This window comes from Eulemur rufifrons, chromosome 1 (assembly GCF_041146395.1).
Source record: "Eulemur rufifrons isolate Redbay chromosome 1, OSU_ERuf_1, whole genome shotgun sequence".
Taxonomy (NCBI): Eukaryota; Metazoa; Chordata; class Mammalia; order Primates; family Lemuridae; genus Eulemur; species Eulemur rufifrons.
Window position 1 is genome coordinate 4,513,512 of NC_090983.1, and position 24,501 is coordinate 4,538,012.

General features: G+C 45.9%; 1 protein-coding gene across 4 annotated transcripts in view; it reads right to left on the reverse strand.

The window, feature by feature from the left end:
* The window catches only part of AGAP1 (ArfGAP with GTPase domain, ankyrin repeat and PH domain 1), a 520,729-nt gene that overhangs the window by 236,790 nt on the left and 259,438 nt on the right, over positions 1-24,501 (reverse strand). For all 4 annotated transcript variants that reach the window (XM_069466874.1, XM_069466774.1, XM_069466883.1 and 1 more), the window contains exons 7-9: positions 20,849-20,976; positions 19,550-19,705; positions 12,596-12,688 (exon numbers count right to left, since the gene is read on the reverse strand). In XM_069466874.1, the coding sequence (XP_069322975.1) occupies positions 12,596-12,688; positions 19,550-19,705; positions 20,849-20,976 (377 nt within the window). The remainder of the gene's footprint in view (positions 1-12,595; positions 12,689-19,549; positions 19,706-20,848; positions 20,977-24,501) is intronic.

The following is a 24,501-nucleotide window of genomic DNA, read 5'->3' on the forward strand; positions in this document are numbered from 1 at the left end:
CACATTGGCATGTTTTTAAGTGAAAGAAAACTGATAGCTATTAATCATCCCTTAGGATCTGTTGCGTATCTACTCTTTACCCAACCTCCAAGGCCCTTGGCCAGTGGCCTCTGGTCCTTCAGTTCTGGACCTGCCGCTCCATCCTGGCCGGTCTATATGGGACGGTCCATTCACACTCACACCCACGACACCCCGAGGTCCTCCTCAGCCCGGGCTTACCCGTAAGGCTCTTCCTCACTCCTCAGTTTCCCCAGCTGTTCCTAAAAACACAGCAAGCTTCAAAATCATTCTCTCACCCCTTCCGTCCAATACAGGAGGGGCTAAACAAGCAGTTAATTAAATGTTCTCTGACTATAACTCAACGGAAGATCACTGAAATAAGAAAAAGTAACATTGGGACAATCAGGCTATGAAATCTTTTTGAGTTGCATATGTTACCTGATCAATACTTAAAAATACTAGTTTATGTATAACAACTACTTCTGACATCCCTTGATCAAAGGGGCATTTCACGGTATGGAGCCTTCTACTTACCCAGCATAGAAGAGGGGAAAATAAGCTCCACTCTACTGAAAAAAAACACAAACACACACACGCGTGCATGCACACACAGGGTACCCAGGGCATTTTAAGACTATGCACATTTATCAGAAGGAAATCATTTCCATTTTTAAGCCTACTTATTATTGAATGCAATTTATATCATTAAAGGTGATACACAGAATATCAGCACAGTCTCAAAGTATCTCCCCCAAGATATCCATCACTATCTTCATCAAAGGGGAAATAATAACTCAAGGGGGAAATCTGGAGACCTCCCCTTGACCGGATAACCAAGGCTGAGCCACCAACAGTAAGACAGGTGGGTTTCACCAGCCTCTGGCTGAGGGTGCCAAGGGGACCACACGTCTGTGTGTTTCTGCCAGAAATGCATAACCTCAGTCTACTCAGGAGAAAACATCACAGGATCCAAACTGAAGGCCTTCCTACAAAATAACTTATCAATATTCCTAAAATAGTACCAAGCTTATGAAAGGTAAGAGAGACTGAGAAACTGTCTCAGAGCAGAGGTGATGAAGTAAACAAAGCCATGAAATGAAGGAGGGACCCTGCGTTGGGCCCCGAGAGGAAAAAGAGCATTAGGAGAAAAACTGGGGAAATCTGAGTAAGGCCTGCCTGCAGTTTAGTTATTAGCAGTGCACCAATATTAATCACCTGGTTTTGATAACTGGACTACTGTTAGGTAAAAATGTTCACATTAGAGAAAGCTGGGGAAAGGGTATATAGGGACTCTATTACTTTTTGTAACTTTCCTTCAAGTCTAAAGTTATTTCAAAACAAAAAGTTAAATTTTTTAAAGTTCTCCTGTAATCCTACCCCAGTTCACTTGTGTTCCTATTTATACAATGTTAAACCAAATGTACACATATTTTCATGTTCTAATTATTATAAATATACTGTTTTATGTTTTATACATTCACATACTATTTTATAAACACTTTCACATCTCTAAAGAGTATTCAAATTGACCATTTTAATTGCTGTACATCCTGATACTATTCAGTTAGTAATCACTAATTTAACTCCTTGCTTACTGAAAATTTGTAGCTCCCAGAATTTTAGTATTATAAATCACTCAGATGAGCATTTTTTTACACTTAAGGTTTTTTTTCCTTTTCTCCTAGTGAATTATTCCCTTGGGTATAAACCTCCAGAAGACAGATCACTGGGACAAAGAGAATCAAATTTTTCATGTCCTCTCTGTATTCCTGCTAGATTATCCACCAAGAGGACTGGTCAATTTTCAGTACTAGAGCAGTACATTTCTAAAACTGTTTCTCCTAACTTCTTAGAGAAGGATTTTATCATTCTCTGTTAGTGATAAACCTTAGTGTAAAATGATTTTTCATTGTCTTAAATTTCCACTACCTTAGATATGAGCAAAAGAAGGCCAGATGTCCACCTGCGTTTATTTGGTTCTTTATCTCCAACCATCGCTTTGTGTATTACTCACATCTCCATTGGTATTTCTGTGTTGCTGGTCTGATATTTATAATATTTGTGTAAAATTAATTTGTACATGAAAAATATAAACAATTTTTTCTACAGAATGTCTTGACAATAAATATATTTTTGTTTTTAGTGCTAATTACAATCATAAAGACTGTGGTTGACGTAGATTGAATAATGGAGTAAAAATTTGGCAATTACAAAAACAGTCCAGTGTTACTAGAATTTGTGGGTTTAATATTCAAACATTCTTTGTAAACAAAATCACATACAATGAAGACATTTAGATGAAATTTCTTTCATATGAATAGTGAAAAGTAGAGAAGTTTTAGAAGAAACCAGTTTTCTGAAATGATTTTGGGTCATTGATAAAGGTTTTATTCTTTACAGATTAAAAAAAAGTGACTACTTTTGTGTAACCTAGATATAGTACCTTATATACATGAAACAGTTAACTTTAGAGACTGTTGAATTTAAAATTATACAGTTTCTTAAAATGTAACTTCATATAGAGTGCAACTTCTCCAATATAGCATATTCTCTTAAATATAAAACTTGTTCTAGTGAAGGAAATATTTTACACCATTAACCTAGCCCGCCAATGACTACTACTGCGACCATCATCATCACCACCACTCCCTGCCTCCCTACGTCCCCACGTCTCACTGACCTTCTCTGCAAGTGGACACGTTGCAAGGGAGAACTCGATCTAAGCGTGTGCACCATCAGGAAGCACGTAGAAGGGGAGACACATGAAGGCGGCACACGTCTATACAACAGGGAAGACAAACAAGACCCCAAGACCAGACAAGGCACCGGAGGAGGGAGCAGGGAAGTCACCGTACCTGTCAGGCACAGGTAGGTTTTCCTGAACAGAAGGCATTTCACGTGTGCCTTGAGGACAGGAAGCTTTTGACAGGCACAGATTAAAGGGACCAGCACCAACCAAGGTTAGGAGCCATCAGTGCATGAGTTGGCAAGGGAAGAAGCCCCAAGCAACCCCATGTGCCTAGAAAGGGGATCTCCAAGTATGGCTCCCAGATCGCAGCGACGGCATCTTCTGGGAACACAGAAATGCAATTTCATGAGGCAACACTTACATATTCAGTCAACCTCTGGGGCCAAGGGGACCCTGGTGCACACCAAAGCTTGAAGACTTCATTTGGTCCAGGTGCCAGACAGCAGGGCTCTCCAGGACAGCCCCCACATAAAACACATGTCCCCCTGGTACCCCACGAGGAGAGTGTACCATGTCCCTACTGTTTAATCTTGTATAGAAAAGATAGTCATGGTGAGTACAGATTGAAAATGCAACAGGGAAGACTTCTAGAACATACTCTAGAGGACTCCTGAATTTGAATTCTAGCTCCTCCACTTACTAGCTCTATAACATTGCCCTCGTGACTTAACCTCTCCCGGGCTCAGACTCTTCCTCCATAAAAGGGCTTAAATTGTATCTCAGTTTGGTAGAGAATTAAATGAAGCCCTATTACCAAAGCATCTAATGGAATGAACAAGCACTCAGCACCTAATGCCAGCATTCTTTTTATAAAGCTCACACAGTAACTTGGTTAATTTAATGACTTTTTAAGCAGAGGGAAATGTTAGGAAGTGAATATAACAGGATATAGGTCTGATTATATTGGGAAGACTAGATTCGGGATTGTCCTAAGATGTTAATAGTATTTTTTAATGTTTCCATTTTCACCAGTCTGCAAACATACCTATGATATTAGGTATTTTATAGAAAATGTCTAACTGTGAATGTATTTCCCAAACAACAGACTCTTTTATGCCTATTTTATATTTCACCAAATTTCTACAAATTGAATTATAGCCGTCAGCTTTGGTACCAAGGGACTACGGTGTCTTTGGTTTTAAAAGTTGGCCATCAGTGAGTTCAAAATAAATTCCCTTAGTGAGATGTAGGAAAGGAACATGTGTTTTGCTATTCAAAATTACCCGATAAAAATGTCACTGCCTACTGATTTTCCCGAAGAGCCTAAAAAGAGGACTGTGAACACTTCTTAAGACGCCACTTTCTTTACTGCTTCTGGAGCGAAAGGCTCTGAGCAGACAAGCGGCTGCGCGTTCACGGAGGGCGCACGGATGGCGGCGACAGAGCCTGCAGCAGGCGCGGCTGGAGCGGAGGGCACGGTCCGGGCTCCGACCACCTTTGGGAGAGTGTCCGGTGCAGGAGCCACACCAAATGCCCCGGGGAGCTCCCTGGCTGCTGGTGCCAAACAAAACAGGAAACCGTGGCAGCCAGTAGCATTCTTCCTGCCCCAGGGCGAGGTGCGTTCACACTCTCCATTCAAGAACAAAGCCCGGCTTGGAAGCCGTCATACTCGACAAAGTCTGTGCTCTTAAATGAGGGGAAACCGAGTCTTCTATCGGGAACTGTTAAATAGCGCAAAAATGAAATAAGACTTTAATTATACGATTTGCTCAGGAGGATTGGTTCCAGGAAGTATCTGCAAATGTGTGAAGACTATGGTAAGTACTTATAGCCAGTCATCACGTGTTGGGACTGTAATCTTTAGGGTGGCCTCACGAGTTGGACACGGGGTCTCTGAGCTCCGCCGTATCTTTCTTTCAGTAAGGAAGTATGTATTTATCTGGGCATCATCATTTATACTCAGGATAAATAATACACACACAGCACTATGGCCATTATCATAGTAACCTGGGGCACAGCTGATGGACTTGTTGGGCACCTGCTGAATGAAAATGCTTCTTCCTCGTCTTCCCCAGCTGCAGACCTGGCATTTGGCCACAAACCCTGAGGAGCTACCTTTGTTTGGGAAAGGAGTTTTGGTTTTCTTTTCAAAGCCAACCTGAAGGAGGTCTCCTCTGAGCGGGACTGCAATGCCTTCACAGTTACAAAATGCATCGCGCAGAGTGGGAGCCATGCGCCTTGCAGGAGGATTTGTTCCAGCAACAGTCTTACTTCAAATGATAATAGTTTACTGCAACTTAGGAGGCTTTCCCTAAACCCTCAAATCAGGATACTTCAAATCCTGAACCTTTCCCGTTTAGCACATGCAGCCTCTTAAAACAGGTTCTTCTGATTCTCAAACATGTTGGACACGAATAAAGTAGCCTTCCCTTGTAACACCGGGAAGGCCTAAAACAGAAGAACATCGTAGATGCAGAGAATGTTACCGATGGCCTGCACGGCCACACAGACCTGACTTCTTGTCCTAGCTCTGCCATTAACTAGCTGTGTGTTATGGGGCTGAAATTGTGCCCCCCAAAATTCACAGGCTGAAGCCTAACCCTCAGTGTGACTATATTTGGAGATGGGGTCTTCACAGAGGGATATAAGATTAAAGGAAGTCCTAAGTGGGGCTCTAATCCAACAGGACTGATGTCCTTCTAGGAAGAGGGAGACACCAGGAGTACGCACAGAGTAAAAAAGGCCACGTGAGGACACAGTAGAAGGTGGCCGTCCACCAGCCAGAAGAGAACCCTCACCAGACATCACATCGGCTGGTAGCTTGATCGACCTCAAGCCTCCAGAACCGAGAGAGGTGTATTTCCATTGTTTCCATCACCCACTCTGTGGGATTTTACCACGGCAGCCCTAGCAAGCAAACAACTGTGTGATGTCCCATCACCTCCCAGCCCTCCTTTTCTCGTCTGTGACTGGGGACCATCGTAGCTCCTGGGTAGAAAGGACGGCGGTAAAAAGCTCTAGCATAGTGCCGGGTCCCCAGAAAGTGGTCACTTAACGCTGGTCACTAGTTCTCTGACGGATCCTAACTGCCCCTCCTCATAAACCCTACGGGACAGAGTAAGAAGAGGGAGGGAGACTGCACGGAAAGGAAAAGGCTGCCTGGCCTGGCTCTCAGGGACACTGCCCATGCGCCTCTGCTCCGGGAGCCTGGAGCCCAGGCTCTGCGTGGTCCCTAGCCTCACAACTCACACTTTCTGGAAAACACTGCCCAACTCCCCACTACTGACGCAAGGAGATCAACACCACTCCGCAGTACAGCCAGGGCCCTTGGCAGGCGGACACCCCCAGCCTTCCGGTCCTCTCTCCGTCCCTGAGGCCCTGCTCCCAGTCCCCTCGAGACTGCCCGTTCATACTTCTGAGTCCAGCAGGACGGCTTCCACCCCACTCCCTCCCCACCCTCACCTTCCAGCCCAGGAGAAGACACCATTCCTTGGCTGTGGGGCTCCCAGCACCCTTCATACACACCTCCCTTAGGCACCTGTCCACCATCCTCAGAGCTCACCGGACGGGGTCTTCAGCCCATGTCTGAGCCCAGCCTGGACCACAGCCATCTCTTGCTCCCCCAGCCCTAGCAGAGGACCCACAACGTGTCTATACAAGGTTAAGCCCACAATTGTTACAAGCTGAGCAAGTCTAACAAGAAATAATGCCAGAAATAAATATCTTATTAATTCATCAAGACAAAAATAATTTCTGGCAATACATGCTAACATTAGTTTCCAGAAACTTTCCTCTATTTGTATGTTGTTTTATATTTCTAGGCTCAGAGGGAGTCAGACCTCAACATCATTGTGGAACTTTCAAAGAAAATAAATATTTTGCTGAAACAAATCACTTAGATATTATCCCGGCTCCTGGATTATGGATACACAGAGGACACACTGAGTCTGAAAACTAACTTCCATTCTCGGAAATAACATTACGTTGGTGTGGCATTTATAGCGCATAGAGCACTATGCGCACACCTTATTTCCTATCACCGACACCAAGGGAAGCAGGATTTTAAATGGCTTCCCAGATTTGTATTTAAGTGACGGACTTTGTATTTTGGCCCAAGTCATTTCATTAAGCGTTTTCAGTGTTTTGTACGGAACACGCTGCCACCCACCTGCACGGCCAAAGGTGCCGGGGGGAGTGTGGGCCCTGTGCATTCAAAGACCAAGGCTGTAAATTCTCATGGAGGCATCCAGACATCCTGGGTTGCTTTGCCAATTACGTTATAATATTTGAGGAGTCAAAGCAAAATTGGTGATACACCCACCCGACCCACTAAATGAGGAATTGTCACTGGGCCGAGTCTGCTGTGGCCCAGGCCGAATGTGACACTCTCAGGGAGTTGTTCATCCAAGTGAGGGAGACTGGCTTTCAGGGTACTGGGGTCCATGCCAGTAAATTATCTGCTTCTGGGGACTAACCAGGCCCCGGTGCCCAGGCAGAGCTGATCTGCCACATGGGCGAACACGGTCTTCTCTGCAGGCCTCACCGTGGCTCCGGTGTTGTTGGGCCGAACGAACACGCGCCGCCGCCATCGCAGCTCTGCGGAGGAAGCAGAGAGGGGCGCCCACCTGCAGGATCCACTCCTTCCACGTAGCTGAAGCAAGAGCACGGCCATGCCTTTCTTTCTCTCCCAATCTCTGTAAAGTTTCAGCATGATCTTCAAACCTGTTTCCCCGAAGAAAGCAGCACAGGACGGCTGTGAACGGCGTCCACCTTTCCGGAGCCGTTAGAGCAGGCGGCGTCAGGTTGCTTCCACCCTGCCCACGCCACAAAGCACACCCCTCGTGCCCCCCGCAGGCACCAGGCAGCAGAGGCCAGCGGCCTGCCGCAGGCTGGGCCAGGGGATTCACTCCAGAGGTTCCTTCCACTTAATGACAGTTGCCTCTTTCTACTCAACTGAGAATCAAAACACGCACTGCTCAAAACCAGTTCACGGGCCAATGGCGGGTGTGACGGGCATGCTGCAGGCAGCCGGCTCCTCCTGCGACAGCTTGGGAAGGGTCTTCCCGCGGCTTCGGATGGTTGCTGAGAAATAACGGCTCTCACCGGCTGACTCTCGAGGTAGCCAGGAATGACATCTGGGTTCAAGGTCAAAATTAAAACTTTAAAAAAAAGTTTTATACGAAGACACTTTGCTCCTGTGGTGCGTCCACCAAGAATCACAGAAGTAAGCGAGCCTGACCTACGGGCTCCGGCAGCACCGCGCAGTCCCGGGGGCTGAGAACTGGTGCCCCGGCCGGCACCCGCACGGTAAGAACCACATGGAGTGGGTGGCTCGGGAGGCGGGGGGACCCTCAGCACATCACCGTCGTGGCTGTCATGAGGGCTCACGCCTCTGGGAACAGAGATGTGTTTCTCTGAAAATATCAACCAGTTGATCAAATAAATACGAAACTTCCAAAGTTGTAGGCAGAGGCGACGCTTTGCTCGTGGATCTCTAAGAGGTCTGAGTACGACTGCGCTTTAATCCTTAAGCACAAAACCACCAGCACTGGATACCCTGGTCAAAGCTGGGCCAGGCCGGGGGCCCCTTCCGAGGGGTCTGCACGGACGGGGAGGGGTCTCTGCTGCAGCCTGGCGTGGACAGCGAGCCCCGGACACTCTCGGTATTTCTCGTTCCTCTCCAGCCCTGGGAGCGCCACCCTCTGCGGTCCGACATGAGTCGGGTGGAGGAAGACGGCTAAGCACAGCTGGCTGTCAGAGAGGGAAGAGGAGACCCCCAAACCAAAGCACAGCAAAGCAAAGATGGCACTTCTTACTCTTCTACCCTCAGAAATCTTATGAGAAAACACCGTCTCAAAAGACTTAGCCACCAGGGGCTTTTTCTGTTTGTCCCCATCAAATAAAAATAATCCATTTCTAGTTGTGCAAGTATGACGAGATAAACTGACGGAGATTTTTAAAAAAATTCAGAGATGCTCTAGCGTAGACCACTAAGTGCCAGGCGAGGCCGGACGGTCTCCGTTCCCGCAGTGTGAGCATCAGGGCGGGAGGAGAGGGCCCGGCCCGGCCAGGAGTCTGCGAGGGGGAGAGGCCAAGGCTTGTGGCTGTGTATCTGCACTCAAATATAGAGATTAAAAATGCTAAAAGGAAAGAAAGAAAGGAGAGCACACAGCTGCCGTCCCCCAAACAGACCTCCCATCTGCCACCCACGATTTGCATGTCACCTTCTCCGGGCTCATTTGTACTTCATTAACTGCCATTGACTTAACAAGATTTATGCAAATGACACCATAGGAGCTCCCTAACTCCCACCGCAATCAAGTGATTATGTATGTACAACTCTCCACAGCAATGAAAAATTAATACGTGACAAGCCCACTCGCCGCTGAGCCGGGCTTCTGGCTTTTATTTTTCTTGCTTTGCTTTTTAATTTTTATTCAAATAGACCTTATCTTATTAGTAAAAAAAGAAACAGAACTCTCTGAACCAATCTCCTCCCCAAGACCCCAGAAAGGACAAAAAAGGCGCGGTGGACCCAGGTCCACAAGAAATGAAGTTACATTGCAGGAAATGAGTCAGATTCTTGGTGAGAGATCTTTAATTAGGGGGAGAAAGAAAGATAGGGTCACTGACCATCCTGGTCCGGCTAGCTCCCACTCGGGGAGAGCCTTGGTGCTCACGGCGACGAGGGCGAGGACAGAGGTCACCCCGGTCGGGACTATCCGCGGGCAGGCTCAGTCCGTAAGAACGGGAGTTGGGCTGCGGGCAGCGTTGAAGACCGCCTTGCCGGGGTCCTAAGCCACCCCTCACAAGACTCCTGTAGGGGGTGGGGGCCGTCCGCAATGATCAACAGGGGACAGTCCAAAAACCAGGGCCATTACCAACTCCACGAAGGCCGCTGAGGTTCTAAAACGATTCCTCTGCCTTCAGGCAAAGGGTCTGTTGGCCAGTGCATGGGCTTCGATCACGAAGACCGGGTCTCAAACATGGTCTGAGCGTTAAGACACAGTCCTCAGCGCTGGTGGGAGGGGCAGGGGACACGGATATGGCCACCGATATCTGGGTACGCATGAAATGACCCCTCCCACTCAGAGAGCAGCTGAGCACGGCTGCGTGCTCCCCGGAGAAACATGTTGCTGCAGGCACAGCCTCAGAAGTTTCTTTACATGGTCTTAAGATATATGTCAGGGTTCACATATTTAATTTAAAGCACATAACTTTGCTTCCTAAGCTTTCTGGAGGCTTTTTGTAGACGGCAGTGGGAAGAGCAGACCCACTGGGGCCAAGGGGCCTGATCTGCCCCCAAGCTGCCTGGTCTAGAACCCTCTCCCTCCCTGGCCTCGATTTAGAACAAGGATGACACAGCTGCTTGCGTCAACTGCAGCAACGGTGAGGATTCGCAGGGAGGCTGCACGCAAAGCACTTACATCGTAAGTACACATGTGACTGTTCATCTAGTCAACAAATAGACCTGTTGAGTTTCTAGAATATGCCGCGCAGCGGTGCCCTGTCAGGCTCCGTCTCCTGCAATCCTCTCAACTCGTTTCTGCGTTGGCGTCATCACCCCAGGAGGGTCAGGGATTCAGACTGTGTCCAGTGATCCACGTTCCTTTAGAAGACGGCACACATGGACGCAAGATAAATCGATGTCATCATCTACCAACCCACATCCATCCGCACGTTCCCTGAACATCACTAATTTAAAAATCTAGTTTTGCCAGAATTTAAAAAGGCTCTGTGGAACCTTCACTTCTAAGTGTTTCAAGGGATTCAGACATCACCCAGGTCCCCATTTTACAGATGAGGAACCTGAGGCCCAGAGCAGCCTGCCACAGTGGGACTTCGCTGGGCCAGGAGTGGACCCCAAGAAGGCGCTGGGCTGCGGCTGCACGTGGGGTGGGGGTGGAGCAATTATGCGGGACAGGCAGCTCGCTGTGCCTAGGAGTCACTGGGAAATCAGAGCATGATTTAGATTTCAACGAGCTTATTTTGAACATTCACAATCGAAAGGCTTCCAAGGACTGGATAATACTCATTTTACGCTTGATGGTCAACTCCAATCTGCACACATATTGAAAATCCAGCCCGTAAAGCTTGCCCCCTCCACAGATGAGCAGGGTACAAATTGAGTGAAGGTTTCAATTATACTGGGGGTCTGCCTGGTTGGCACAGGGGGCTCGTGCTAGCACTCCCACCCAAATCGACAACAGACCTGAATTAAGGAAACAGTCTATTATTAAGTTTTAATATTCCAAAAAGTAAATGTCCTGATACCAGTTTGTTTAATGAAAAAAAAAAAGTTAATTTTTATAATTCTAGTTGAAATAGCATCAACAGCATAAAAATTATACATTACAATTACTTATGCAGAGAGGTTATAAATAAGTGCACAGAGGAAGAACGAACAATTATGTGCATGGACCTCTAAAGTAAAGAAACAGTTTTATAGTGAAAACACCACCCACCTGCAAAGGGGAAAGCTGTTTGTTTATTGTTGTTTTGTTTTAAAATATATGGCGGGAGGAGAATGTCTCCAAAAGATGCCCCATGCCAATGCACACCTTTGCGGCCCGGCAGCTGAACGCGTGTCTTATACAGAGCACGATGGCCTTGGTTACTATTTCAGACCTGGCAGAGGCGTGACCGACCTGCGGGCAAGGAGGTAGGAAACTCACTCCCAGGCAGGCTCGGCTATGCTGCCGGAGCAGGTGTGGTCTTTGCAACAGTCCCCCAGACTTCCTCCTCTGTCCTACCCGAGGCACGTGGCCCTATTTAAACCCATTCCTCTCCCACAGCTGCACGCCCAAATGGCCCAGCCCCTGCTAAAGCTGCACTCCGTATGTCTCGCATGGGTGAAATGTACATGGACAAATCTGACTGTATCTGTGGAAAGACTCCACCCACTTTAGGGGTAGCCAGCACCCATGGAGTCCAGGTGCCCACAGGAGAGAGCAGAGAAGCAAGATGAGCCCGAGCAGCTTGTCGGTCCTGAGCCGTGTCCTTAAGAGGCAGAGCCATTATTCTGCCCACAGCGTTGCTTTTTCTCAGGCAGAATGCAAGCTGAATCAATTGGCGTTCTTTAACAGACCAAAAGATGACATTTCCAGAAGCTACTGTGCAGGGTTGAACTCTTTATTTTTATTCTCCTTGGAAATATAACAGCAAAATACGTCACTTGTGAATTCCAGCGTTTTTTACTTGCGACATAAAGTAATTTAATATCCAGTTTCAGGGCTAATGAAAACCTATTCCAGGCTAGCAACATAGGCCAAAACAAATGCTTGAATTCAAGTCCTGTTGTGTAATGAGGAAGTTTAATTAAGGCCCCACATTACAGCTGTAAATGTTCCTTTATATAATAAGGTCTAAATGAAACTGAACCTAATCAAAGTTACAATTCCTTCATTAGCAAATTACAAACAAGAGCGCGCAGCTGACACACCGGCCATGATTATCACAACTAATTGCCTCGTTGTTACAGACCAGCCTGGAACGGTGTTCAGATGTCCGTCTGCGAGAGCAAATTAGGGCCACGTGGGGCTACTCCCGTGATCACGAGAGGCGCTCGCGCGGGATCTGATTCACCCCTGTCGCCGGGCGGCCAGCGGCCCAATCAAAGCCATGCCACAAAGGCAGCCTTTGAAGCCAGCTCAGCCTCGAAACACACTCCATCTGCAGGCGGGCAGCCCGCACTTCATTAGATCTGTTGTCACCGCTCCCGCTTCTTATTCTAATGATCCCATTTTAATACACACAGGAACCTCTTCTAATTGATGTCAAGTGAGTGACTTCTACATTCATCAACAGAGCACATCAAACAAACCTTGGCGCACGAGCCTGCGGCATCTCGAGGAGGACCTGAGGTGTGTCTCCCGCGACAGGGGGGGGCGGAGGGGGGCAGCGTACCTGTTTAATTGGGATGGCTCGGCCGCTCCCGATGCTGTCCGCGCGACTCTCCAGGCCTTTCTTTTCTTTGTCTGGGTCGCTCCCTTTCCGAGACTGCAAAGCAAAAGGAAAGTTGGCATTGGGGTGAGGGCTGCGGTTCACAGACGGGGGCCCTGCCCGTCTGCACAGCTCCTGCCAAGGCAGAGTCAGAGGCCACATGTATGTGTGTGCACACACGCACACGCACACACATGTCCTGCAAGCAGACCGCCAAGTGGTTCGTCTCCACTGACTCATCAATTGAAAGAAAATTTCCTAAACTTTCTCCAACTTTTCCACTGCAAAATTATCTTTTAATTCTTTTTTAAAGGGTTCAAAATTCAATTAATAGAAACCAATGGACCATACCGGAAAGTAACGCCCAACAGGAAAACACATTCTAAAGCTGCAGTTGATGTAGCCGAGGACAAAAGGAATCCTCAAGGTTTATTTGGAAACCTACTGCATAAATGTATATATTTAATTAATATCTGAATGATTTAAAAAATTCTATTAACTAAGTCAGCTGTGCGATTTAACGGTACATCCTTGATTAGTATCAAGGTGCAGTTACTAATGTGCTTTTATTGCTTCTGGACGGTTAGGAAATAGCAAATTCAAAGTTAAAATAGTGTACAATACCACAAAAAATAATAAAGGAAGAAACTGAAAATATCCTTTTGACAAAATGTCAGTATTTGGGAAATAGTGAGCAGCTTGCTTTGCCAAGTTCCTGAAACAATCATCTTGGACACGCTGTTGGCATTGTGTCCCACCCAGTAGCTGGCAGTCGGCGGGAAGGGGGATGACGTGTGACCAGGGAAGCCCCAAGCAGAAGGACCTCGACCTGGGGAAAATGGAAGGAGCGCCACCGTCTAAGTCTCCATCTCTTGATGGCATGAGAAAGCGTGAGCACAGTGATTTTCTGACAGATTTATTTTATTATGAGAGAAAGATCTGAGACTCGTCCTCCTTAATAACTGTGCTGACAAGTGACAACTTCACTCCATTACTTTTCAATGGGAACATTACTCACGCAATATTGAAAATGGAGAAACATTTTCATGTGCTTTTCAAATCTGAGATGATATATGAAATGAATAGACTTTGTGGTGTCCAGGGCTGCAATGAAAAGCTAATGAAATCAGATTCAAAGGGATGTGAGATGGAGCGGGTGATTTTTGTTTTTTGGTATTAAAAGGGGCAATGTCATGGGACATAATAGAAACAAGGCCTTATGGGGCAGATTTCGGCTTCCAGAAGAAGCTGCCCCCCCAGATTAGGGAGGAGGACAAGGAGAACAGTCTCCATGATGTAAACTCAGATCTAGGACTTCAAATGGTGTTATTCTCCTGAACAGGTGCGCTCATGAGAAAACACGCTTCGCCGGCGGTTACGAGAGCTGGCGTTTACTGAACACCTACTATGTGCCATGGGTACTGTTTTCCTTTACGATGGTAGAAGGCGGAAATGAGATGGCAGGAAATAAAACGAGCAACAAATAGAAAGTTGTAGAAGAATATAAAACATAAGGTTTATCCCTTTGGGCGACGAGGGAAATAGAGGTATTTATCAACTCCTTGTCATGAATTTTAGCTAGGGCTTGGGGGCTTACTTTTCTCTTTAATTAATTCTTAAATTAATAATGTATCGTAAGAGCCACATAGTAGCCTTAAATTCTCTTTTCCTCACATCTCAATGCACGAGAAAGCTGGCACTTCGAAGTTCCTAGTTGTAAAATAAACTTCAAAGCTCACAGTGATAACATTTGAAAATTTTTTAAATCGACAAAGACTATGAATGGTACTTTGGGAATTTTACGAATTCTAAATTTCTAAATTTGAAGATCCATCTTCATTATTCTCTATTAACCAGAATAATTAACAAAACAAACATTAAAAAAATTAACATCTTCCTCAAGGCAGCACATCTGGCCCCTCAGTTGCCCTGATCTCCGAGCAGAGATTCGGATTCCACAGGAGAAGGGAAGAAATGGCCACGGGATTGCTGTAAACCCCGTGGAATAGACCACAGAGAAGTGAGCTCAGTATCTGGCCACACACTCTGAGATAAATGAGACTGAAAGTTAGGTAAGACTTCCCTGCAAAAATAGAGCAAAAATTTCCTGACAACCATAACGATTTGGTGCAGAGAGTCATGAAACTAAAATATCAGGGAAAGAGCAGCCGTGAGCCACAGGGGAAAGGGTTTTTGTATCTCAGCCCCACGATTACTAGGTCTACAACAGGCTGTACCAATAAAATTGAAATCCAAAAACCAGACCAAAACAAACCCACTGGACATAAAATACTGCAGCACGTATGAATTCCCAGTGGACATGTTTTTCTGCCAACTTTGGAGACTTCATCACCAACAGCGCATCCTTCCGTTATAGCTGAAACAGCCCCGTGAAATCATTAGATACGGAGCAGCCCTCGGTACCCCCCGAGAATGTCAGGCGCGATGTCCGAGGCGCCCAGCCTGCCACGCACGGCTAGAAATGCAGCAAGAGTTGATCATACAAAGTCCCTGCACAACCCACCACACGAGTGACTGCTCAGCCTCCACAAACACCGAACACAGAGGAAAGAAAGCTTAAAATAATCTAATTATCACCTGCTTCTTTATGAAAATGTTTAACTCTCCCCACATGTAGAAAGAAGCCATAAAGACACCAAGGACACCCCCACCAACTACCCGCTCACGGGGACAGAAGCACCATTGCCAAGAGCCCTCACTGTCAACAGAAACCTGCTTTCCCCCTTTAACCAAGGGCCGCTGGAACACACTGCAATAGGCATTCAGGCACCCTTCTCTGGAGAAAACCAAAATACCATCCAATAATTCCATTTATACTATGATCTTTGCTGCCTTATTTTTATAACAAGTTTCTGTGAATTGGACAAGGTTTATTCACAATAACACCCAGCATGATTTGGGTGCTGGGTATGTTTGTCTCTATTTATTGGTATCAGCATTACATGGTAAGCTTTCTAAAAATATCATGTAAATGATATTGTTATTATCTGGCTTGAAAATGGGCAAAGCAATGCAACGCACAATTTAAGGACACATGCTAGAATTATGTTTAAAACACAGGTGCAGAAAGTATGCATGAAATTCAGGTGGATGCTGACCCCTGGACACAGGCAGGAGAATGAACTCGGGAGGCTCATGTAGAGGCTGCAACTTTTACTGACGATTTGCTTCTTTCTCCAACAAGCAGTCACGGTCGTGGCGTGGCAAGAAAAGGCCCGCATGTGATGTGGTGCACAGCGTGTGTGCATGTGTTTTCTATTTCTGTAAGTTTGAAAATATTTTCTAATAAAATGTTTTAACCACATGTAAACTAGGGCTATTAAACTAATAGTTCTCAGAACCCATATTACAAAACCAGGGATTAGGGGATATAGTCTTTTAAGGCATATCTGCTCAATACAATGGTTTTTCAAATAAGTGAAGTAAGATGTAATTCAGCTTTTGATTAGTAAAGTATAATTCTCACTGCAAATATAACAAATAATTTAGACTATGACATAGATTTTGTTTATATTGTTTTGTAAAAAGTACATGTGATTTTTTTAATTTACAAATATATACATGGAAACAGACATTTGGAGTTAAAAATGTCAGCCCAGACTGGTACGTTACAGGTCTACTTTATAAAATGTATAGGAATGGTATTTGAAAAATGATGTGTGTATTACGTAACTAACTATAGCCTCTTTTGATGGTCTAATAAACCAGGTGGATGGTGCCCTATGTATCTGGGTGTTACAATCCTATTCTGAGTGAATTCTTATTCACTAAGATTGTCAGAACATGGTGCATCTGTCTTCCTACTAGACATTCCTAAATAAATGTACATTTTGACAATTTAAGACAATAATCACCAACAGCCACCAGGGACAAAGAGTCTATGAAATTCTATATGTTTAAGAATAGGAGCAAACTGGTAACGAAAAGAATTTAATTTCTTAATTGCTATGATTTGAAAATTAATTTGCCTTCTTTTCATTCCTTGGATGACACTGACATCTAGTGGAGTTAATGTTTCCAAGCTCTTCAAATTAAAATCACACCTCACGCATCACAGCTCCACCACCACCACCACCACCACCACCGTCATTCTGTGCAACGTCAAACCCGGGAATGACCAACACACGGGGTCCCTGCCCGGGACTGTGGCCGTCTTTCCCTTACATGCCACTATGCAAATCTATCATAGCATCAGCTTCTTTCATGACCCCCATTTCCATTCCCGCCAATGATATCTGAGCGGCTGGAATCTGTTTCCGCCATGGTTTACTCTCAGATTGTTCTCCAAGATTAAGGATAAAGAGAACAAACACTGGTAACACACTCACTCACAGGCAGGCCATCATATCACAAGATACATTAACGAGGATGTAATTAATGGTGAATCTGATCACCACAACAATGAGCTTCTGCTGGCTCGGCACCTGCCCTGCCCGGGCAAGTGTGGCTTCCCGGCCTCTTCCTGGGGGACGCCATGTGCACGTGTAGGTGTGTCTGCGGCTAAGTCAGCAGGAAGGGGGCCCCGTAATCTCTCAGTCCTCTCCTCCCCTCTCAGCAGAGCCCCTCTCCTCTCACTCTGAACCACTCTCTCTTGAGTATGGGTTGGCTCCAGCTCCTGGACACTGAGCAAAACCAGGGCTCTGCAGGCAGCAGAGGTTAAGCAAATATTTATTTATTAACTGAGTTGTTATTTTGATTCTCTCTGCCTCAAACAAAGTGTACTCTGTAAGCCACCCGGGGCGTCAGCGATACAGTGGGCAGGGTACGGGATACAATTTCCTGGCACGTTTCAACTCCAGAGCTGCCCTTATAAAGGGTGGGGACGAGGATGTACTGGTGGTTTCCTTCTAAATAGTCCCATTCTGAAAACACGTCCTGGTTTATTATTTATCTCCTTAGAATAGAAACCAAAGTCAAGGAGCAGTAAATGTGGCCCTTGAAAGGTGTTGGGACGGGGTGGCAATGACACAGAAGACAATCTCGTCACCACGACAGCAAGCCCTCCCACCTCCTGTGGCACTAGCCGCCTACAGGCAGCCCACCCTCTCTGAAGCCCCCTCCGCCCCTTGCGGCATCTTTGGGAATTGGTTTCTCGAGCCCACTGAGTCACGAGTGAGTGTGCAACCTGTTCTGCAAGCTGGCCCCGTCCAGCGACAGCCCCCGGCCTGGGCGCAGAGGGGGCTGCAGGTGTTTGGCAGAGCCGGGAAGTGTCATAGCTACGCAGGCGGCTGCTGTCCGTCTCCGCGTGTCTGAAGAAGTTTCACAGTGAAACATCTTATTCATGTACACATTTAAGCATATCAGACTTTCACCTGTATTTTGCAGAAACCTAAATATGCACCTCTCAATCTTTCGAGTAGTCCTACAACTACTTTTGCCTAACACTAGCAGAAATCATTTTCATAATGGAAGCACCCAGTCTCCTCCGGCCCTCACAGGGAGTCTTCCCAGCAGTCCTACCACAGAAGTACTGTGGTTTCCAGCTCAGAGAGGTTAAGTAACTTGTCTAAGATCAAACAGCAGCAGGCAGCGGTGGGGGTCGGGGTCTGGGTCTGGTGTGTCTGAGTCGTCCTCACTGACTCAGCATCTGTGGGGGCTGACGTGGCCCTGGGCAATCAGCAACGGGGAGGGTGGGGAGGGGAGTGTGCTGTTGGCAACAGGCCTTGACATAATGGCCGTCCCATGGCAGACTGCCGCCAGCGTGGTGGGAAAGGCTGGGGGGAAGGTGGGAGCCACAGCATCAGAACGCCATCATCAAACAGGGGCAGCGGATCAGATAAAAGACTCCCAGCCACCCCCTCGGAGTCCTCCTGTAGCTCAAGACAGGAAATATCAAACTTCCTTGTGTCTAAGTCAGCAGTGGTCAACCAAACAGGCGCCACTGACACCCGGGGCTGACCTGTGCACTGCAGGGTGCTGGCAGCACCCTGGCTGCTGCCCACGACTAGATGCCTGCAGCACGCCCTGTTGTGACAACCCAAAATTTCTCCAGAAATTGCCAAGTGTCCTTAGGAAGCAAAACCACCGTGTTTGAGCACCACTGTTTAAAAGCATGTACCTACAATACACAGAGCTGGTCGTGGGGTGGTGGGGGAGTATTGTGCTTGTCAAATGACTTTAGGCTCGGGACAGCGGCTTTACCTGGAGCTCTGGGCTCAACCTAGAAAACCCCATGATTGATTGGTAATGTCTGCTGTGCGTAAGGGAAGGGACAGAGTGGCAGCCTTCCAGCCACCTCTGCGGTTCAGGGACTCCCTGCATCTGAATCACCAGGACGCTTTAAAACCTGCACATGCCTGGGCTGCAGCCACAGGTCTGAGTTCATAAATCTGAGCCCAGATATCCCATCTCTAGTTTTAAAATGCTCCACAGGTGACTCTGAAGAAAGCCCAGGAGAAAGCCTCCGAGAACAATGAGCCTCCACGAGGCCCGAGAGGCTGGTGGTGCCCAAGGCCACATCCACCTCCAGCCCCTGAGCTGAGTCCTCGGGCAGCCCGGCCAGAGAGCGGCGGAGGCCCGTGGGCCGCAGTGGCTTGTCGGTTTCCTCTGAAGGGTCAGACACACACACGTGGGCATCTTGGCAGAGCTGTGTCATCGCTCAGCGTCTGAGGCAACACATCTTCAGCGAGAGACCACGAAGTCACAGGATTATAAATACCTTTAAACACACCCCTCCCTCTTCATTCTTGACACGTGTCAGTACTTGCCCACACTGAGAAATTCCCATTCTACTCAATAACCTTTGTTTCTCATAATTTTCTTAGACTTCCATAGAAATCAATGCTATTCATTCACTTAGTTTGAATTCTACAAATATCATCGAACCGTCTGGCCCCAGGCTGGCATTAGCCGAAACCTCTCAGTACCACACTCAGATCCCCCCCGGCGGACACTCACGGTGAAGAGGTTGGACCGGCGCTTGGACTGCTTACGGACGGGTGTCGGCGTGTTGGCAGTGGGGGGGACGTCGATCCGCAGCTCCTTCTGGCTGGTGCTCGGAGTCGACGGAACGGAGGAGGAATAGTCGCTTAAACTCCCACCTCCATTGCTTGTCTGTAACGATTAAAAACCAAGGTTTTATTAGCGACACACTCCGGGAACAGAAGGCCACCACTTCAGCAAGGTCACAACCAAGTTAGCAAGTCACACGGAGAGATTCGTGGGGACAAGTGAGGCAGCTTCTCTGACTGCCAGTTGTACTAGCATCAAGTATACCGTCTCATTCTAGAACAGACCCAGCATCTCCTCTAGTTGTTCCGCCTATGAAAAGTGACTTAAGGAAAAGAAGTCTCTACGATTTAACTTAAAAATCCATGTTAAAATGTAATCATTTTCTATTTCCTCTGAAAAACAAAGGGGTTGGTTAAACCAGACGGATTCTCTGGTCCCTTCACTGCTCTAGAGCAGGTACGGAGAAAGGACAGGTTCACCCAGCAGAACCACAGCGACCATCCTGAAAAACGACACCTTGACAATGTGAGTGCTTCTGGAAAATGTCACAAGAGTCACAGAAAATTAAAGATACCAACAGTGAAGACATTAACATTCTTGATTGCATAGGCCCTGACAATAAATAAATAAAAAACTTATTGACTTCCCAATCAAACTGAAAGCGTGACACCAAACCTTAATGTTCATCACAAAACAAATATGGGCAAAACAAAGCCACTGTTTCCTTACCAGGCTTTGGGTTAGGTTCTTCAAAGTGACAATTATTTCGTTTGCTTCCGAGTAAATAATTTAGCAAAATGCTGTTATAGAAAGACAGCAGTTTCTATGGGACCTAAGGGAGATGGTAATTATAATTGAGTGCCGCTGCCAAATTTAAGCATATAGTGGGATTAGCCATTAAAATGTACTCACAACTGTTCAATCTACAAGCAGACTAGGACCGGCCCAGAGCAGGGTGGTTTAAATCACCAGCGGGGTCGGCACACACCCTGGCTCGCCACCAGAGCCAGCACGCCCACAGCACAGGCACCGTGAAGACAGAAAACATTAAAGAAGGATTCCCATAAAAACCACTTGGCCACAGCAGTTTCTGAAGGAAATGTTAAGTCAATTACAACATGCTGTTATTTATTAAGTTGAAAAGAAAAAAAAAATCAACTTTGGCATTGTCTGTGAACATCACCTACACCTGCTTCTTGGTTCCAATGTGCCTTTCAGCCCAGCTTCTCACGTCACCCAACGTACCTGGCTTATGTGCACGGCAGACACCTGTGCGGAACAGACAGAGGAATGGCTTGGAGAATTGGGTAAGGACTTGCAGGGTCCTATGGACAGCTGCTGCTTCTTCCTTGTGGCGACAATCTTCTGGGCAACTAGTGGGCAGAGAGACAAAAGAAATCAGTGTGAACCGATTTCCAGACACAAGGAATGTAGCAGAGACCACTGGTCATTCCTGAAGGTCATTATTCCCTTCTTTCACAGTAAAATCGAACTCCTGATTTTTAGTTGGGCACAGGACCACGGCAGTAAACATGACATTGCCCAGACCCTCCTCCCACCCCCCACCCCTACCCCTGCCACAGCTAACTGGCTGTGTGAGCAAGCTCCGGCCAGCAGGATGCCAGCAGAAGGACCACTCACAGCTTCCTGGACCCTTCCTTGAGAGGCTGCCCTTTGCCCATTTCTTCTGTCTTTTTCCTACTTGCTGCCTGAAATGCACATGTCGTCTGCAGCCCCTGCAGCCACCTTGGGCCAGGAGGTGACGCTGGTAGTAGAAGCCACGTTGGGTGAGACGGGCGGACGGAGCCAGCCCCTGACTCCACGGAGGCCTCAGAGGAACGGGAAACCAAAAACACACACCTATCTCCTTTAAGTTATTCTTACAAAATGATGTTTGTCCTAGTTACTTGGAGCAAAAATAATCCTAAATAAGACGGGGCAATTTAACTAAACCCCTCCGAAAGCCAAAAATCTTTTTATAGCAAAGCCTAAAGAACTACTCTTCACTCTTATACAAGCTATCGTGTGGAATTATATTCAAGGACGTGTAATTATATCAAAGGCCTTTTCTTATTTAAATATATTGCTACACACATTGGAAGTTTATCTTAATCAATACAAAGCTAAATTCAACCAGCCATAACTTCTCTTGGCAAATAGGCTGGCTGGTAAAGCATACTGAATTTAATTGGAAAGGAAGTCAACGATTAGAAAACTCTTCCTACACCAATAGGTGTCACTGCAGCAGAATAACTACAGTTTTTATTTGAATAGATGTGTGTCTTTGGGGACTAGCTGTAATTAAGTGCAGTGATAGTCAATCCTTGCCTTTGCCTAGATCGCTGCTATTTTCAAAGATGCCCACGAAAGGGACACATTGTCTCTCCCCAGCAATAGGCTACAACATGGAAGGGGCCCACGTCGTGTTTGCAGATAATTCCTTTTACAAATGAACACAATTTTACTAAGGAACTGGTGTGTCCGCAGCTTATGGTTTCCATGCAAATGAATGAGAGTATAAATATGATTAAGTGAAAATGCAATATGTAAAAAATGGCTCACAGAGACGAAGCAGCAGCTTCATTAGTTACACCCCACCTCCAATAGGCCCCTTATCATCCTGAAAGGATGATATCAATTAATTTATCTTCCCGTAGTGTATTGATCATAACCTTCATCAGCTAATCATGTTTAAATTACAGAGGAATATCGCAGCACTCTGTCATTTCAAAACCATTGGCATATTGATCCGGGGTCTTTGAAGACGTATATTAGAATATTTTAAAAATCATTATGTGAACTCAAAAATAAAATCTAAGATCAGATTTCAACAGCTGCAAAGGGTGTCACACAGGTGTACTGAAATTCCAAAGACCAAAGGAAAATTATAACCAAAAATCTTGATTGCCTGGTGATTGCCAATTTATTTCTATTTTTTTCTGAAAAATAGCAAAAAGGGACTTTTGATTATCAACTATACTGCATTCTTATTTGCCCCCAGTCTCAGAGTTCCTGTTCAGCTCGATGGCCACGCTGACTTTAATCTTTAAACTCATAAGAAATGCACAAATGTCAGAATTAAACAGGACTAGGATGCATGCTTCGAGAGCTTTGTAGACATTTTCTATAAATGTTTCCCATGCGAGGGGTAGATTTGAGAAACTCCCAAAGACAAGTCAAATATGTTATTAAACCCTCATGTTATGAAACTTCAAATGCAAGTGAATCTTCTATCCTTCCTACTTGGAGACCAGGAAGAGCAAATTCATGAGTAAAGTGAATATTTTTACAATAAAGCCCCTCATTAAACTACAGACAGGATGTACAAAGCATGTCCATAACTTTTACGTCTTTCCTACTCCCTTACACAAATGAAGGAAAGAAAATGATTTACAAATATTTTATTCAAAAATATATAGACTGCTTTACACTATTGGATACTCCATAAGAACGAGGGAAAACTTATCTAATGAAAAACAAAAAGTATTCGACTTAGGAGGAGGAAGAGGAAACGGGGTGAGGGACTGTTTTGGAAGGTCTGCCCATCTCTTCCCCGCCATGACAATGGAAATCTACCACAGAGCCAGCTGCTCACTGACAGCCACAAATTTGCTAACTGCTGCTGTTACTTGTGTCCCGGGGAGGGGGTGGTATCTCTGGGTGCCTCACTTAAGACATCCCTAAATGAATTGTTTGGGGGAAGAAAGCTAAAGTGACAACTGCCATCCAAGAAAGTACCGTGGCCCGTGCCTCACACCACCACGCAAATGTCTGGGTGAATTCAGAATTCCTGGCCAGGAGAGCTGGGAAGGTCTGTGTGGGCAGATGAACCGCCCCCACATCCCCCCAAAAAACAACGCAAAGGAAATGGAATGTCAGGGAGGGAAGAGGGGAGGGAGCCGTTCTTCTGTAACTATGATCGTTAATTGCTCACGATATTTAGAACATTTAAATGTCAATGGGTTTAAAACACGAATATTACCCCATACTATGCTGGCTGGGCAATTTTTATAACCATTTAGGTTTTATCTACATTTGATCATTCAAATATGAATTTGCTACATATTTTATATAAATACATATGGAAACACATATATGTTCAATGTAAATGTATCAGAAACACAATCAACTGAACTCACTAAGAAAAATCTGAAATCTTTTATTGTTGAGATTTGACGTATTCTCAAATTTGGTGACATGCTTTCCTATGAATCTGTCACAGGAGCTACTCCTAAATCTACAATGGTGTCACCAGTAGGTAGTGAAATGTTTGCTCTTTTACCGCTGATGGTTCCGATTTAATTACCCTCCTGGTACTGCCATAGTAATACTCAGTGTTATTTTAAAAGTCACTTTCTCTACAATTTAAAAATAGTATTTGGATAACATAAAAGATACCTTTTAATTAGCCCCTTAGTGGAGAGAGAGAGTGTATGTATACAGCAATTATGCTGTATAAAGTTCAAACACAAGCCCAGTCGCTGGGGTCAGAGTGCGAAGGGCGCCCTCTTCAGGGAGGAAGGTGAGCTGGTGCCCAGGGAGGGCTCGAGGGGCTTTTCCAGGGGCAGGAAATGGCCCCTTCTTGACATGGGGATGATTTTGTGACACTTTTTAAAGCCCAACTACACTTTCATGCATGTGTTTCCACTCTTCAATCAAAAAGAAGTTTAAGAACTTATACAACTAAAAAAGGGCATTATATATTTATTTTCTCCACAAATTTTAGATTTTCTATTGGATAGCAGATAAATGGCACCTTTAATTAGTGGATGAGACTCCCAGCTCCCAATAAGACTTTGTTAAATCCTGACAGAACTCCCAGTTCCTACTTTCACCTTGTTTCTAAACTGTTCACACTAAATGAGGAGGAGGACAGCCTTTAGTCACACCACGAGGGC